The sequence below is a fragment of the Dipodomys merriami genome, unplaced genomic scaffold (assembly GCF_024711535.1).
Source record: "Dipodomys merriami isolate MVZ:Mamm:240054 unplaced genomic scaffold, mDipMer1.0.p SCAF_78, whole genome shotgun sequence".
NCBI classification, from domain to species: domain Eukaryota; kingdom Metazoa; phylum Chordata; class Mammalia; order Rodentia; family Heteromyidae; genus Dipodomys; species Dipodomys merriami.
Window position 1 is genome coordinate 4,813,928 of NW_027206379.1, and position 16,164 is coordinate 4,830,091.

A 16,164-nucleotide genomic window follows, 5' to 3' on the forward strand; every position below is an offset into this window, starting at 1 on the left:
AGCTTGTATTGGACAGAAGAAAAGGAATCACAAACATGCTGGACAAGAAATGTGGTCCCCACACGCTATGGGTACCCCAATGTAGGCTCCCACACACTTGGAGCTTGGGGTCCAGCCACAGGGCACAGAACAGATGGCCTAAATCCGTAACTGTGTCGCAAGAGAGAACACAGGCGAGCTGGTGAGGAACATTCCAGGAGCTTTATTACACAAAATGTGGTGGGGGTAGGGGGCGTCTGAAAGTGGGGTCGGGGAGAGACAGAGTTCTGAGCATTCGTCGCGAGTACAAGCGCCCCTCAGATCGGCTTGGGGGGGGCAGAGCTCTGGACTTTCTTGGGGCTCCTGGGTCGTCTAGGAAGCAGTTCTTGTGGCCAATCCTAGGTTTTCATCCTTCTCCCTGACATAAGAGGCAGAGTGGGGGGGGCGGGGGCAAGAGAACGAAAGGGGTCAAGAGAATGGGGGGGGGTCGAGGCTGGAAGGTACAGCAGCCAGAGCCGGAGCCCGGGCAGGCCACGCTGATCACGGCACGAGACTGGAGCCTCTCCTGGGTGTGGAGGGAGCTGCCGCTGGCTCCTGCACAGGCATAGACACAGGCGAGGGGAAGATTAGTGGGGGGGGGGTCTTCTGTCCAGCCTTGACCTTCTGCTCCCCCCCATCCCGCCGTCACCCTGCTCACATCCCTTCCTACAGCCCAGAGACCATCTCTGTTACAGCCTCCTGCTGAGGCCCCTGAGACCCCCTCCCAGGGTGTAGCCCTAGACCCTGGGCCTTGGCCTTGCTCATGGCCAGCTCACAGGGGAGGGAATACTGCCCACCACCCTGCCTGTCCCCAGGGCTGGGCCCAGGCCCCAGAAACCACCAGCCATGGGGACGCAGCCCCAGCAGATGCCTCCCGGCCCCATCCTGGGGAGAGCCAGCCCGATCACACAGGACTAGGCCTCCTCCATTCCCCAACCAGGCGGCCCCTGGCTCCGCCCAGGTGCTATTTGTCAATGTCCTTGCAAACATGGGGCGCCCAGAAGCCAAGGAGAGGCCTGGGCAGGGCCAGGGAGGCCCGGTGCCCAGAAACCAAGGCAGATTGCTTCTCCAGGACCACCTGGGCCTGGAGGTCTGGGGCATATCCGATTTAGCACAGCTCAGCGGAAACTGCTCCCATCTCACGGCCGGTCTACCTCTGCCCATGCGCCTCAGCTTTCCTGATCCTCTTGGCCGGCACTCTCACCACTGGCTGGCCAGTGACGGACGCGCCTGTGGTTGGGTTGCCGGCGGCAGAGCACCCCTCACGAGTCTGGAGGCAGCCCCTTCTTCCTGCCCACAGCGGCCGCGGCCGCCGGCAGCCAGCCAGGCACAAGCATCTCACTTGGCGCTCGCCAGTGGGTCTCCTGCCCCTGCGGCCTGTCCGGGCCTGTGCACACGGGCGGCCCAGCTTCGAGCCGGGCCAGCAGGGAGGACAAAGACCCTGAAGACACCTGCCCAAGTGGCCGCAGGCCTCTGTGGGCCTCAGACTCACTCAGGACAAATTCACTCAGGACAATGGTTAGAAGGCACATGGAAGGTTCTAGGGCCAGGGATCCCCCTGCCCTCCCCAGACTTAGATGACCACAGGCCCCTTGCCCATGCAGGGAGGGAGAAGCAGCGACCAGCCTGACTGCCTGTCTGCCCCTCTCCTCCAGCGCCGGGATGCTCACCTTGGGTGCAACAGGGCCCCTGGGGGAAGGCGGCCCAGGCCCTGGAAGACCCCTGGGCCCCCCACCGCCCCTGCCGCCCAAGCCAGGAAAAGACAACCTGCGGCTGCAGAAGCTCCTGAGGAAAGCTGCCCGGAAGAAGATGGCAGGGGCCGCGCCTGCGCCCCCAGGGGCCTTCCGGGCCTCCTTGTCCCCCGTGAGTGAGGCCAGCCACGAGGTGGAGACCACCACCGCACAGGCCCCGGAGGCTCCATGTCCCGTGGAGGCCCCTGGCGCGGTGGCCCCGCAGCCCCGGCCCCCGCACACCCCCATCATCCAGCAGGTCTCCTCACCCCCGCAGAGGTCCTCCTTTGCCGTCAGCCGGACCCAGCAGAGGGCTCTGTCTGCTCACCTCAAGGCCCCGCCGAGGCCGGGAGCCCCCAGCCCGGCCCCAGAGGCAAGCGCCACCCACATCACCCAGGTGCACATCCAGCTGGCCGCATCCCCGCACGCGGGGACCCCTGAGTCCCCCAGAAGGGCTCTGCACGGGGGGTCCCGTGGCCAGGATGGAGGCACAGCCCCACGTGCTCTGGGCACCCAGCCTCTCATCCCAGTCGCTCACATCCGCCCGCTGCCAGCCGGGGCGCAGGCGGGCAGCCCCGGGCCAGGGGAGCCCCCGGCGGCTAGGCTGCCGCCCAGCTTCCAGGCCTCAGTGCCCAGAGAGGCCGGTGCCAGGGTGATTGTGCCCATCGCCCCCACCTACCGTTCCCCAGGACCTCCACCTCTCAGCCCAGCCGCCGGGAGCCCCAAAACTGAGAGTCTGGAGGAGCTGACCTCACAGGCGGAGCAAGCGTCCAGTCCCCCGGCCTCGCTCCTGGCCCCGCCCTCCGGCCCCCACCCATGCCCAGTCCCCAAAGTTGCACCCAAGCCCCGGCTCAGCGGCTGGACACGTCTCAAGAGGCAGTTGATGGAGGAGGCTGAGCAGCCTCCATTCCCAGAGCCTGAGCAGAGCCTGGAGCCCTCACAGCCAGAGCCCAGGGCCCCAGCCGGGCCTCGGCCGCCTGCCTCCCGGGCCTCCAGGATGTGGGATGCGGTGCTGTACCAAATGTCAGTGGCCGAATCGCGAAGCTGCCCGGTGAGGCCCGGGGCCGGGGACCAGCCCGTGGCCAGCCTCAGCCGCCTGCCCTTCCTGTACCGGCCTCGCTTCAACGCCCGAAAGCTACAGGAGGCTGCGCGGCCCCCTCCCACACTCCACCACGTCCTAGAGCTGAGCCCCCAACCCAAGAACTTCAACCGGACTGCGGCCGGCTGGCGGCTGCAGTGAAGGCACCAGGGTGCTCCCCTGGGACCACGGGTTGTGGGTGGGAAGAAGAGGGGTGTGGCCATCACCAGTGGGCGGCGGGCATCATGGGAGCAGGTGGGCATCATGGGAGCAGGTGGGCATGGGATCGGGGCAGCAGGTGCTGGGTAGAGCCTGCCAGTTGGGGGCAGGTCAGGTAGCCGGACCCAAAAGGACCAGTCAGAGAGGCGGACGGGGCAGGGGATGGAGGGGCTGCAGGAGGGCCAGTGAGGAAGGGCAGGGACAGTCCTTGTTGAGGAGCATGGGGGGTTGGGGAGGGCAGAAGGACGTGAGTGTGTCAGATGGGGGAGGGGCAATACACCCACCCACCCAGCCAGGTCAGCCAGGCTTCGAGTGGCCAGCCTGGCCCTCTCCCTTCGCTGTCAAAGGCTAAGAGTAAGCTGGGGGGTGACTGGGTCTGAGGAGTGATGGGAGCCAGACCCGTGGGTCAGGGTGCAGGGAGAAGGGGACTCGGGAGCTAGCTAGCATAGGGAGCGCCCAGGGTGGGGTAGGAGACCGGGCAGGGGAGAGGGCTGGCGTGGCCTGGTCGGCTGCCTCCTCTCCCCCGTTCCTGGGCTGCGGCAATAGGACTCGACAGAGAGACGGGGCAGGGGAGGTCGGGGCCAGCTACCAGAAGAGCAAGCCAAGGTGGGTTGAGGGGCAGCCGGCAGCTGGGCAAGGCCTTGAAGGGGCTCTGCCGTCCACTCGGCTCTTAGGAGAGGACCTCAGAGGGGCCAGCAGTGGAACACAGCAGGGCCACCGCGGGGAGGAAACAGGGGCAGGCCCACTGCCCCCCCCCCACAGGATAGCTGTTGAGAGGGAGCCTGGAGGGCAGGCCACTAATAAATACACATCTAACAATGGAGGGGGTGACAATGCTCAATAGGAAGTGGACTCATTACCTTGCTCATGTAACTGTAACCCTCTGTATAGTATCTTTACAATAAAAAAATTAAAAAAAATACACATCTAACCATACGGCATCATCCTCTCTGTCTTCACCAGCAGTAGAACTTTCCGGCAGCCTCAGTGAGGACGGAGGGTCAGGCCTAGGCTCTGGCCTGTGACAGACCCTGGGCCTGCACTCCGCAGGGAGGCCCCGCGCCTCCAGGGCCAGCCCCGCCGTGGCCTCTCCTCCCCAGCAGGCCCCGCTAGGCCTGCTGGGAGTCCCCCAGGGCATGGCGGCTGAGTGGCCTGGCCCAGGGAGAAGGGGCAGAACTCTGGGCTGGTTGGAGACCAGGGGCTCCGGCGGGCCCGGCCCAGGAAGGCCCCTCTGGGTGTGGCCTCCAGCCCCCAGGGCCCCGCCTCGCCCAGGCCCCAGGACACGTTTGCAGAAGGCAACTGTGAACGGTGGAGCGATGTGAACATGTGGACGATGTGCCGTGCTCTGCGCCTCACCCGACTCACCCAGACGGGTGGCCTCCGCAGCCTAGGGCGCCGGACCCTCGTCCACAGACACTTTCTCATACTTTCCGTGTCCGGTGGCCACATACTTGTACCTCTTCCCGGACGGAGTGCTCTGTTGGGGAAGAGGTGGAGTCGGGTTGGTGAGGGCAATCCCCCCCCCAACGTGGGCAGCCCCTCTTTGCCTGCCCCCAGCCTGTGCCCGGAATGTGGAGCTCTACCTTGACCGTGGAGGAGGTCTTACAGCCTCCTCTCTGCTCCCAGAGGCTTTTCTTGCTCATATCTCCAGCCACGATATCCTTCAGGAAGGAGGGTAGAGAGTCTGGCCGTGGCGCTGGAGGCTCTAGGTCCTAGGCCCCTCTCCTCTGCCCGGCTTTGCCTAGACCCCCTCTGCCTTCGAGTGAGGCCCAAGAAGCAGGGCAGGACAGAAGGCCCCCTGCCCTTGTGCCCTGACGGCGCTGCCCCCAGCAGGGCCTCCCTGGGCCCTCTGTCCAAAGGGACCTCCTTGGCCGCTGACCTCTCCGGCTCGGCCTTCCCGGACTGGCCCCGCCGGGGGAGCCCCTACCTTACAGGGGGGAGTCTTCGCAGCAGACTGAGTCTGCACTTCTCCAGTCTCCCACAGGCTCTTGGTATTGGCCACGGCCATACTGGGCAGTTCTATGGAGGTCTGGCGGGACACCTTCGGGGTCCAACCAGCAGACTGCGAAGAACACAGAGCCCCAAGAGAAGTTGAACATGGGTGTGTCCACCAGTGTCCCTCTTTATCCTGGGTGTCCCCTAGAGGGCCTTAATACATGATGGGGGCCTGGTCATTAGGAATAAGGAAAGTAGGACACTGGGCAAGCTCCGGTATCCAGGGATGGGTGCAGGGACGCAGGCTAAGGAAGGGAGTTGAGGTCAGATTGGAGGAGGGCTGAGGGGCGCCGGTTGGATGGACAGGTGGGGTGGGTGGGGTGGGGGCTAGTGAAGGGGGGTGTTGGTTGGGTGGAAGGACACAGGCTGGTGTTGATGAGCTGACACCGCCTGGATAGACCAGTGCTGCGGGATGGGGTTGGCGCGTGAGCAGGGCAGGCGCGGGCACCTCAGTGGCCTGGGTGTACTGCTGCAGGCGCTCATCAATGGTGGAGATGGGCAGGGCCGGCTGGGTCTTCCTCACGCTGTTGCTGGAGGGAAGAAGAAAGCAGAGCCCCACTCACGTCTCCCCACCGGGGCCTACCAGCGGCCCCAGTCCCCCTCCACAGTCCCAGATCTCCACCCTGGGGCGCTGGAATGCTGGAGAGCACAGAGACCCACCTCTTCTCTATGGAGCGGTTCAGGGACTCTGTCCGGTCAGCCAGCTGTGGAGGGCGGGCAGAAGTGTGGGTCTTGGGCCGCAGAACGAGATCCATGCTCCGTATCCCCGAGGTCCGAGCTGACCATCCAACCACCCCGTCCCAATCACTAGGGGACCGTGTTTGGGGAGGCGGGGCGGGGAGGCACACGGCCTCACTTACTTTGATGGAGGGGCTCAGGGGAGGTGAGCTGGGCTCCGCGGTCCCCACTGAGAGTGGAGGGCTGGGGGTCCTGTGCTGTCCACCTGTCTGGTGCTAGAGAGAAGAAAGCCAGATGGCTCGGGTGAGGAACCATCTGTGTTCTGGGAAGAACTCGCCCACAGAGCCACCAGCCTCACAGCCCTGCAGAAATGTGTTCCCAGATTGGGAGGGGGAGGAGTGTGTCCGCACCCCTGGGGAGCCCTCACCTCGTCCTCTGCCGCCCCCGGGGGCCCTCCAGCAGCCTCCTCCGCGCTCAGGTGCAGGTCCTCCAGGGGGACGTCGGGTCGGCATGGCCCACCGCTGGCCTCGCTGTCACAGCCACGCTGGCTGGGCCTACGGCGGGAAGGGGAGGCCTCCACGTTCTCATCTGTGAACTGGGGTGGGCTTCTGAATCCCTGCCTCTTTGGGGAGGGAGACCCAGCCTCCTCAGAGGCAGCCCCCTCCCCCGCTGCTGCAGGCCTAGGCCCACGGAGAGCAGGGACCGCCGCCCGGGCCCTGCACACCGAGTCGCCCGGGCACCGAGCCTGGACCTCCCTTGTAGCCCCTCTCTGGACAAGGCCGGATTCCAGAGGCCGTCCCTGGCCTCGCTGCCCGGGCTGCCGGCTCCTGCCCTGCTCTGTGGGTGGGCAAGGGGGTCAGGCTGTGGGGGGAGGGCAGGGTCTGCATCAGGACCGAGGGCCGTGGAGGGAGAGGGCCGGGGAAGGGTTAGGGAGGCTGACAGCTGGCCGCCGGGTGTGGCTCTGTATGTGAGTGGGAATGAGCCTGGAGGACAAGACGGTAAATTCTTTCATTTTCCATGATTTCAGACCCCGGGGTGTGCGTGCCAGCCAAGACCCAGACCCACCGCCCAAGGTGGGCCAGGGCCTGCGCCAGCAGCCGCCACACAGAGGGGTCATTCAGGCACCCGGGGCCCGGCGGCCCTGCAGGTGTGGGGTGGGGTGGAAGCCACAGGCCGGGCTCCGCCAGGGAAGAGCAAAAGTGCCCCTGAGCTGGGGCCCGAGAGAGAGCGGCGTGGAAGGCAAGGCAGCAAGACGTCCGCCCTGGGTGTGTACAGGTCCCCCAGGACACATGGGGGAAACTGAGCGGAGGCCCTGAGGCAGGAAGGGGCCGAGCGGGCGTGCCTGCTGGCCGGGGGCCTCCGAGGGGCCAGCAGGGGGCTGAATCCGGGAAAGTGGACAGCTCAGCCTTGGGCTCTGGCCCGCTCGAGGCCATGGGGCCCTAGCCCCAATCTTGGAACTGGTGAACATTTGAGGCTGAACACACACGCTGCACGGGCCTGAAGGAGCCCGCCCTCCCACTCCCAGGCATGGACCCTGAGCTGGGAGGAGGTGGGGGGATGGCCCCATGCCCAGCCCCAGCGGGTCTGGGGTCTTCGCCCCCACCCCGGTCAGACAGGCCCAGGCGTCCCCGAGTGCAGGACGCGTGAGGAACTGCAGGCGTACACCTGGTCCACCTCCTGGGGATGGTCAGCGGCCCCGGGGAGGGCCAGGCGCGGAAGGGACATGTACCTTCCTGGCACATCCTTAGCTACGTGCTGCAGCTGTGTGCTGATGTGTTGGGACCCCAGCCCTCCACAGCTGGCCTGGACGGGGCCCCAGGGCCCGGGGAGCCAGGAATGAAGTTTCCTCACCGCCTTCCCCCTCCAGCACACCCAGGACACCTCACCGTCTAGCTCTCTTCCTTCCCATCCCTTCCTGCCTCCCTCTCTTCCCCCTCCAAAAGCCTTTGGGCTTTTTTTTCGGGGGGGGGGGTGGCTAGGAAAGGGAAACAGGGGTCTCGATCACGGCACGGGTGAGGAGCTCAGGACGAGGAAGAGCTCTGCCCGGAGGCTCAGCCTCCAGGCCTCCACCCCACTTGCCTGTCCTCTGCCAGCCCCCCCTCGGGGCTCTCGTTCTGGGGGGCCTCGGCCGCCCAGCGTGGCTGCCACAGTTCCGGCTTCTGGGACCAGTCCCCAAAACCCTCGTCCTCATCCACTTCAGGGCCCGCTGAGGGCTTCCGGCCGAGGCTGGAAGAACAGAAGGTGGGGGGTGTCAGGCCGCAGCCCTGCCCTCCATGCTGTGGGGACCCTAGCCGCCCCAGAGGGGCTCTCCACGGCTAGGCCGGGTGCCTTCCATCCATCTAAGACTTGCCGAGCCTCCTCCCTCACCCTGGCGTCCTAGGGCAGAGGGGGCTCACCCCCCCACCCCCGCCCAGGGCAGGGCTGTGCGTCTGCACTCAGGGCACCCATGTTAGGTGCGGCTCCTCCAGACCAGGGCCGCACCTCCCCCACCCTGCTGCAGCCGCAGCGACAGCGCTCGGGCTCCCCCTTCAGTCCAGAGCCGTGTCTGCACCAGGCTGGGGCTCCCCAAAACACAGGGCTGTGTGTCCTGCTTCCACAGGGCCCCCAAAACACAGGGCTGTGCCCCTGCTTCCACAGGGCTCCCCAAAACACAGGGCTGTGTGTCCTGCTTCCACAGGGCCCCCCCAAAACACAGGGCTGTGCCCCTGCTTCCACAGGGCGCCCCAAAACACAGGGCTGTGCCCCTGCTTCCACAGGGCTCCCCAAAACACAGGGCTGTGCCCCTGCTTCCACAGGGCTCCTCAAAACACAGGGCTGTGCCCCTGCTTCCACAGGGCTCCCCAAAACACAGGGCTGTGTGTCCTGCTTCCACAGGGCCCCCCCAAAACACAGGGCTGTGCCCCTGCTTCCACAGGGTGCCCCAAAACACAGGGCTGTGTGTCCTGCTTCCACAGGGCCCCCCCAAAACACAGGGCTGTGCCCCTGCTTCCACAGGGTGCCCCAAAACACAGACCTGCGCTCCCTGCTTCCACAGGGCTCCCCAAAACACAGGGCTGTGTGTCCTGCTTCCACAGGGCTCCCCAAAACACAGGGCTGTGCCCCTGCTTCCACAGGGCTCCCCAAAACACAGGGCTGTGTGTCCTGCTTCCACAGGGCCCCCCCAAAACACAGGGCTGTGCCCCTGCTTCCACAGGGTGCCCCAAAACACAGGGCTGTGTGTCCTGCTTCCACAGGGCCCCCCCAAAACACAGGGCTGTGCCCCTGCTTCCACAGGGTGCCCCAAAACACAGACCTGCGCTCCCTGCTTCCACAGGGCCCCCAAAACACAGGGCTGCGCTCCCTACTTCCACAGGGTCCCCCAAAACACAGGGCTGTGCTCCCTGCTTCCACAGGGCCCCCAAAACACAGGTCTGTGTGCCCTGCTTCCACAGGAGCCCCCCAAAACACAGGGCTGAGCTCCCTGCTTCTCCAGGGGCTCCCCAAAACACAGGGCTGAGCTCCCTGCTTCCACAGGCCCCCAAAACACAGGGCTGCGCTCAATGCTTCCACAGGGCCCCCAAAACACAGGTCTGTGTGTCCTGCTTCCACAGGCCCCCCAAAACACAGGGCTGTGTTCCCTGCTTCCACAGGGCCCCCCCAAACACAGGGCTGCACTCCCTGCTTCCACAGGGGCCCCCCAAAACACAGGGCTGAGCTCCCTGCTTCCACAGGGCCCCCAAAACACAGGTCTGTGTGCCCTGCTTCCACAGGGCCCCCCAAAACACAGGGCGGCGATCCCTGCTTCCACAGGAGCCCCCCAAAACACAGGGCTGAGCTCCCTGCTTCCACAGGGGCCCCCAAAACACAGGGCTGAGCTCCCTGCTTCTCCAGGGGCCCCCCAAAACACAGGGCTGAGCTCCCTGCTTCCACAGGGGCCCCCAAAACACAGGACTGCGCTCAATGCTTCCACAGGGCCCCCAAAACACAGGGCTGTGTGTCCTGCTTCCACAGGGCCCCCCAAAACACAGGTCTGTGTTCCCTTCTTCCACAGGGCCCCCCCAAAAACAGGGCTGCGATCCCTGCTTCCACAGGGGCCCCCAAAACACAAGGCTGAGCTCCCTGCTTCCACAGGGCCCCCCAAAACACAAGGCTGAGCTCCCTTCTTCCACAGGGCCCCCCAAAAACAGGGCTGCGATCCCTGCTTCTACAGGGGCCCCCAAAACACAAGGCTGAGCTCCCTGCTTCCATAGGGGCTCCTCAAAACACAGGGCTGAGCTCCCTGCTTCCACAGGGCCCCCAAAACACAGGGCTGCTCCCCTTTCTTTTAGGGCTCCCTAGAGACAGAGCTTCATCCCCGTTCAGGCTCTCACCAGCCCGGGCTCTCACCAGCCTGGACTCATACCAGCCCAGGCTCTCACCAGCCTGGACTCTCACCAGCCTGGACTCTCACCAGCCTGGGCTCTCACCAGCCTGGACTCTCACCAGCCTGGACTCTCACAGCCTGGGCTCTCACCAGCCTGGGCTCACACCAGCCTGGACTCTCACCAGCCTGGGCTCTCACCAGCCCGGGCTCTCACCAGCCCGGGCTCACACCAGCCTGGGCTCTCACCAGCCTGGACTCTCACCAGCCTGGACTCACACCAGCCTGGACTCTCACCAGCCTGGACTCACACCAGCCTGGACTCTCACCAGCCTGGACTCTCACCTGCCCGGGCTCACACCAGCCTGGGCTCTCACCAGCCTGGATTCACACCAGCCCAGGCTCTCACCAGCCTGGACTCTCACCTGCCTGGGCTCTCACCAGCCTGGACTCACACCAGCCCAGGCTCTCACCAGCCTGGACTCTCACCAGCCTGGGCTCACACCAGCCTGGACTCTCACCAGCCTGGGCTCACACCAGCCTGGACTCTCACCAGCCTGGACTCTCACCAGCCTGGGCTCACACCAGCCTGGACTCTCACCAGCCTGGGCTCTCACCTGCCCGGGCTCTCACCAGCCTGGCTCACACCCGGGCTCACACCAGCCTGGACTCTCACCAGCCTGGCTCACACCAGCCTGGACTCTCACCAGCCTGGGCTCTCACCAGCCTGGACTCTCACCAGCCTGGACTCTCACCAGCCCGGGCTCACACCAGCCTGGACTCTCACCTGCCTGGCTCACACCAGCCTGGACTCTCACCAGCCTGGACTCTCACCAGCCCGGGCTCACACCAGCCTGGACTCTCACCTGTCTGGCTCACACCAGCCTGGACTCTCACCAGCCTGGACTCTCACCTGCCCGGGCTCTCACCAGCCTGGACTCACACCAGCCCGGGCTCTCACCAGCCTGGACTCTCACCAGCCTGGACTCTCACAGCCTGGGCTCTCACCAGCCTGGGCTCACACCAGCCTGGACTCTCACCAGCCCGGGCTCTCACCAGCCTGGACTCTCACCAGCCCCGGCTCACACCAGCCTGGACTCTCACCTGCCTGGCTCACACCAGCCTGGACTCTCACCAGCCTGGACTCTCACCAGCCCGGGCTCCAAAGGAAAGCCTGTGCCTCTCGTTTACTTTGGGGCTCCCCAAGAACAGAGCTGAGCCTTTCTCTTGAGTTTGGGGCTGTGTGTCCCCTCCAGCCGGGGCTTCCGGGGGTGCTGTGACCTGCATGGAGCAGCGGGGTGGGTGACCATGGCAGGGCCGGGCCGTGAGGGCCGGGGTAACTGAGGGCCAGTGGCGGGGCCGTGACCCCTCAGCACCCCACCCCGCCTGAAGCTGCTGACTCGGAGAAAATGGAACAAAGCGGGGGCCAGGAGGAAGGGGAGCATTATTGGAAAAACAGCCCAGCCCAGCCACGGAGGCCTCCTGGGCCCACGGAGGAAACGAGCCGGCCCCTGGCCGCCAACTTGGATATGGGCTGCATGAGTCACGGAGCCGGGAGCTGGGGCGGGGGGCTCCGGGGCCCTGAGGGGCTGAGAGGCTAGGGCCGGGCAGCTGGGGTCAGCATCAGTCCAAGCAAGGCCGGGGGCCAGGCAGGGTGTCCAGAGCCTGAGTCAGAGCCCCGGAGGCCGGCGGGGAGGGCGGTCTGGCCGACCCAGGCATCCTCGGACGAGGTCACCCGGGGCTGCTGACCCCCGGCCCCTGGAGCTCTGCCCTGCTTCTAGCCTGCCCCCCAACTCTTGTACCTAGATCCCTAAGCCTAGGGCTGACCCCAGCATCTACCCAGAAACTGGGGTTCAGGGCAAGGCAGCCTACAGGGCCTCCTGCTCGGGCTGCTCCGGAGAATGGTCCCGGTCCGGGTCCCGCGGCGCTCTGCCTGGCTCCTGCTGGTGCTGCTCCCACGCGGTCTCCCCTCCGTCCTCCACACTCCACCGGGTAGTGAGCCTGGGAGAGACACCGATGACAGTCATGCCACGGCTCGCAGGGGTGGTGCTGGACCAGCCCTGCCACTGGGCCACTCCTCTGGCCTCAGTTTACTACTCTCATAGTTGTTCACGCTCTGTGCCAGCACTGGGGCTTGAACTCAAGACCGACCTGCTAGCCACCCCTTGGTGTTTTTCCTTAAGGCTGGCACTCTACCACTTGAGCCACGCCTCCACTTCTAGCTTTTTTGTCTTTCCTGCCCCAGCTGGCTTTGAACCGTGTTGCTCAGACCTCAGCCTCCTGCCTAGCTGAGATGCCAGGCGTGAGCCACCAGGGCCAGGCTTTGGTTTACTTTAGAAGGAGGGAGGACTCCCAGGGCTGTGTGTACATCCGTGCACCATGTGCCCTCTGGTGAGTGGTCGGGATGGGGGGCTCTGATGGGCCCTAAGAAACCGCCCCCTCCCTGGACCAGCTGGGGCAAAGGTGCTCTGCTCCACGTGGGCGCCGCGGCCGAGGCACTCTGGGGTGACTAGCCCCCAGCAGCCTCCAGCTACCTGACCACAGCACACCTTCCGGCCCAGAGGGGTGTCCTGGGAGAGGGTCAGGCGACGTGGGCCTGACCAGGCAAGCTGGACCCCCCCCCCCCGGCTCCGGCCCCTCCTCCCGGCCCTTCCCGTTCCCGCCTTGACCAGCCGTTGCTGGGAGCCGGGCAGCCTGCATCTCGGTCCCCTCTGCAGGCTCCATCTGTGCCTTTCAAAGGGGGGGGGGGCTGAGGCCAGGGAGTGCTGTTCTCTCAGCGTGCTGGGACACGTAGGCTCCTTTGGGGCCCCCTCGCACGGAGCTAGAGAGGAAGGCGGAGATGGCGGGCTGGGGGTGTCAGAGGCACACCCCAGTCCCCTAGGGAGGGGGCCCACTGCCCAGCTCCAGGGCAGGCGGCCGGGGACGGGTAGGCCTGGGTCTCTCTCCTTGCCGGGGTCTCGGTCCTTCCTGATGAGTGTCCGCTGAATGACCCCACCGCCCGCTCCCCTCTGGGCCTCCATCCCCCGGCCAGGCAGCACTGCCAGCACATGATCTAATCTCTCCAGGTCTCCCTAAGCCTGTCAGACGAAAGCCAGGCCCCTCCACAGGCTCCAGCACACGGCGCCCCCCCAGCCACGTGGGACTCTAGCCACGCAGCCTGCCCGCCGCTCCCCCCCACCGCAACCCCCACCCCAGAAAGCCCCTTAACTCCCCACACCTGGCTCCTATCACTGCCGATGAAGGCCGGCCTCCTGGCTCCAAGGCCTGGCTGGCTGGGGCCGCCGGGCCCCATCCTACCTGGGGAGACGGAGCTCCTCACTCTCAGGTCCTCCCAAACCCACGCACACCAGAGCCCCCTTCCCCGCCACGGGCAGAGCACGGTGGAAGAGGACACCCTGCCTGCCTGCTCCTGGGGCCACCCGTCTCCCGAAGAGACCACTCGAGGGGCAGCCTCGTCCCCACTCCTGTCTCTGTGTGTGTCTGGTTGTGGGCGTGGGTGCCATTGTGCTCACACAAGTGTGTCAGCCAGAGCCTAGAACGCAAGTCTGAGCCTCAGTTCCTCCTTGGGATTCCAGGTCCTTTCCCGTGGGGGTCCCTCACTGCCTCTGGCGGGGGCCCCTCCCCAAGCCCCCCGCCGTGAGCAGCACCCCCGGGCCACAGCAGCACCATCCGCACAAAGCCCAGGGAACATCCCATCCACGCACACGCACACGCACACACACGTGTGAGCCCTCACACACATGTGCCTATGCAGTGCTCACACATCTGCACACTGCACACATGCTCACACATGTCCACACACATCCATAGATACTCACACTTATCCACACACATGCCACACATGTCCACACACATCCATAGATGCCCACACTTATCCACACACATGCTCACACACACGGGAGACCTTGCACATGTGTGTCCACACGCATGCCCACACATGTGTGCACATCTGTGTCCAGACACATGCTCACACAGGTCCCCACACACCCATACGTACCCACACTTGTTCACACGCATGCTCACACACACCAGCACATGCACACACAGGCATCCCAGGCACACGCATGCTCACACACACCAGCATATGCACACACAGACATTCCCAGGCACACGCATGCACAGGGGGGCCCTTGCACACACACTCCTCCCCACAGACACAGGCCCACACACGTGTACGTGGGACATGCTTGGGCACATGCAGAGAAGACTTGGGAACAGGGGATCACGGGCGGACAGTTCTGTCCCCCTCCCGGCTCCCCGGGGGTGCTCCTGCCTCTTTATTTACTGTTTTCCTGTGTCACCCCGACAACGTGGTAGGGGCTTGGCGGGAGGCCATGCTGGGTTTTCTGGGAGCCTCATCTCTGAGGAGCTGCCTCTCAAGTCACCCCCTTTTGGACCCCTGGAAAATAACTCAGAGACAGTGGGGGTACAGGGCAGGGGTCTCTGGGACCCCCCTCTGCCACCCCCATGATGGGGAAAAGCCCTGCCTGCCCCAGTTCCTGACCCCGCAGCTGAGGCCTGGAGGCCCCCCGGCCCCTTCCCTGTCTCCTCCCTTCCCGCCCGCCCGCCCGCCCCGCGGCCCGCGGATGTGAGTAATGCGGCCCCCTCCCCATGACCTCACCCCACCAGCTCCACAGCTGGGCTCCGTTCTGGGAACTGAAAGGGGGTGGCTCTCCTGGGGTGGGGTGGGAGCCTCTGGCCTGGAAGCGCGCCCCCCGGCCAGCAGCCCAGACCCCTTGGCAGGCTCTGAACCTGTCAGGCCTCCCGCCCGCCCGCCCGCAGCGGCTGCGCGGGGCAGGCCAGCTGCACAGGATTTGCTGTGCTGAACAGTGCAATCAGCCATTTCCTGCGTCTGTTCTGGCTCCGAGGCCCCGGGCTCAGCCCGAGGGGCCAGGATGGGGGCCTGCTCCTCCGGGGCCTGATTCTACCCAGGTGCACCAGTGTGCTTGGACCCCAGTCAGGACCCCTATGCCGAGCAAGAACCCCCAAACCAGGCTGTCCATGCCGCCGGCCACACGCCACCTGGGGTCTGCTCTTCTGTGCGCCTCCCCCACCCGGCCCTACTGCCCGGACCCCATGAGACCCCAGCACTGCCGGCCCTGTGCCGCTCTCTGCAGCTGCCCCCCCCCCCCCCCCCCCCGTGGACAGACGGTTCCTGAGGCCTGCTGGCCTCAATCCCACCACAACACTGCCCCCTGCAGGCCGCCCATGGCCACCCCTTCCTGTCAGCCCTGTCAGGCAGCTAGCTGGCTCCCCAGACCCTGCAGGGCTGTGGGGAGGGGGGCTCAGGCCACAGGGGCACGAAGACTACGGGAGCGAGGCAGCGCTAGATCCCCAGCCCTGGTGGTGTGTACACCACAGAGCTGGGAGCCTGCAGACCCCCGAGAAGACAGATCCCGGGTCGCCTCACACACGCCTCCTCTGGGGACTGGGGAGAAGGGAAGGGTTGCATGGGGTGCTCTGGTACTGTCTTCCTGGAGGCTTCTCCTTGGCCAGTGCCCACGTCTGCAACTCGGGGCAACACTCACGCCCCCTCCCCCAGTGATCGAGTGCCAGTACCCAGGCCAGGGAGGGGCACAGGTGGGGCACGGAGCAGCCGTCACTCATCCCCGGAAAGGTGGTTATGCCAGCGGAGCCGGGAGCGCAGACAGCCGGGGGCCAGCAGGTGGGAGCTGGGTGGGGCGGGCAGGGGAACGTGGGCCCTGCCCGGGCCCGTGGGGAGGCACCGGAGCCCCGCGCCCTCGACTCACGCAGGCCTGGCTCTGCACCCGGCCTCTGTCCACCGCCTCCCTGGCGGTGTCTGTGTCCTCGGGGTGTTCCTGCTGTCACAAGCCAATGCATGAGGGTGGCTTCCCACTGCCCAGGACTGTCCACAGAGAACTCCAGTATGGGCAGAGGTGCCGGGGGTGTGCGCCTGAAGGATGAGCGGAGCCTGGGCTCATAGAGGGGGCAGAGCCACAGGAGAGCCCGGCGCTGCTCTCAGAGTGGAGAGGCTCCACCATGCCAGGGAGGCCAGCAGGGAGAGAGGCCAGACCAGGAGAGGGGTGGAGGGCCAGGACGAGATGGAGGACCAGCGGAGGGGTGGAGGGCCAGGAGGAGATGGAGGA

General features: G+C 65.7%; 2 protein-coding genes across 4 annotated transcripts in view; one reads left to right on the forward strand and one right to left on the reverse strand.

Moving 5' to 3' along the window:
* Positions 1–182: 182 nt before the first annotated feature.
* Positions 183–16,164, reverse strand: part of Lsp1 (lymphocyte specific protein 1) — a 39,792-nt gene continuing 23,810 nt past the window's right edge. For 2 of the 3 annotated variants that reach the window (XM_070009751.1, XM_070009753.1), the window contains exons 2-11: positions 11,930–12,058; positions 7,798–7,944; positions 6,146–6,272; positions 5,901–5,993; positions 5,701–5,744; positions 5,489–5,570; positions 4,973–5,107; positions 4,629–4,706; positions 4,411–4,522; positions 183–573 (exon numbers count right to left, since the gene is read on the reverse strand). In XM_070009751.1, coding sequence (XP_069865852.1) covers positions 4,433–4,522; positions 4,629–4,706; positions 4,973–5,107; positions 5,489–5,570; positions 5,701–5,744; positions 5,901–5,993; positions 6,146–6,272; positions 7,798–7,944; positions 11,930–12,058 — 925 coding nt within the window. In that variant the 3' untranslated portion in view covers positions 183–573; positions 4,411–4,432. The remainder of the gene's footprint in view (positions 574–4,410; positions 4,523–4,628; positions 4,707–4,972; positions 5,108–5,488; positions 5,571–5,700; positions 5,745–5,900; positions 5,994–6,145; positions 6,273–7,797; positions 7,945–11,929; positions 12,059–16,164) is intronic. The other variant, XM_070009754.1, reaches the window with a different exon arrangement.
* On the forward strand, positions 1,681–3,011 carry Prr33 (proline rich 33). The gene has a single exon (XM_070009613.1). It carries the CDS (start codon positions 1,681–1,683, stop codon positions 2,986–2,988), a length of 1,308 nt encoding a protein of 435 aa, XP_069865714.1. The 3' UTR covers positions 2,989–3,011.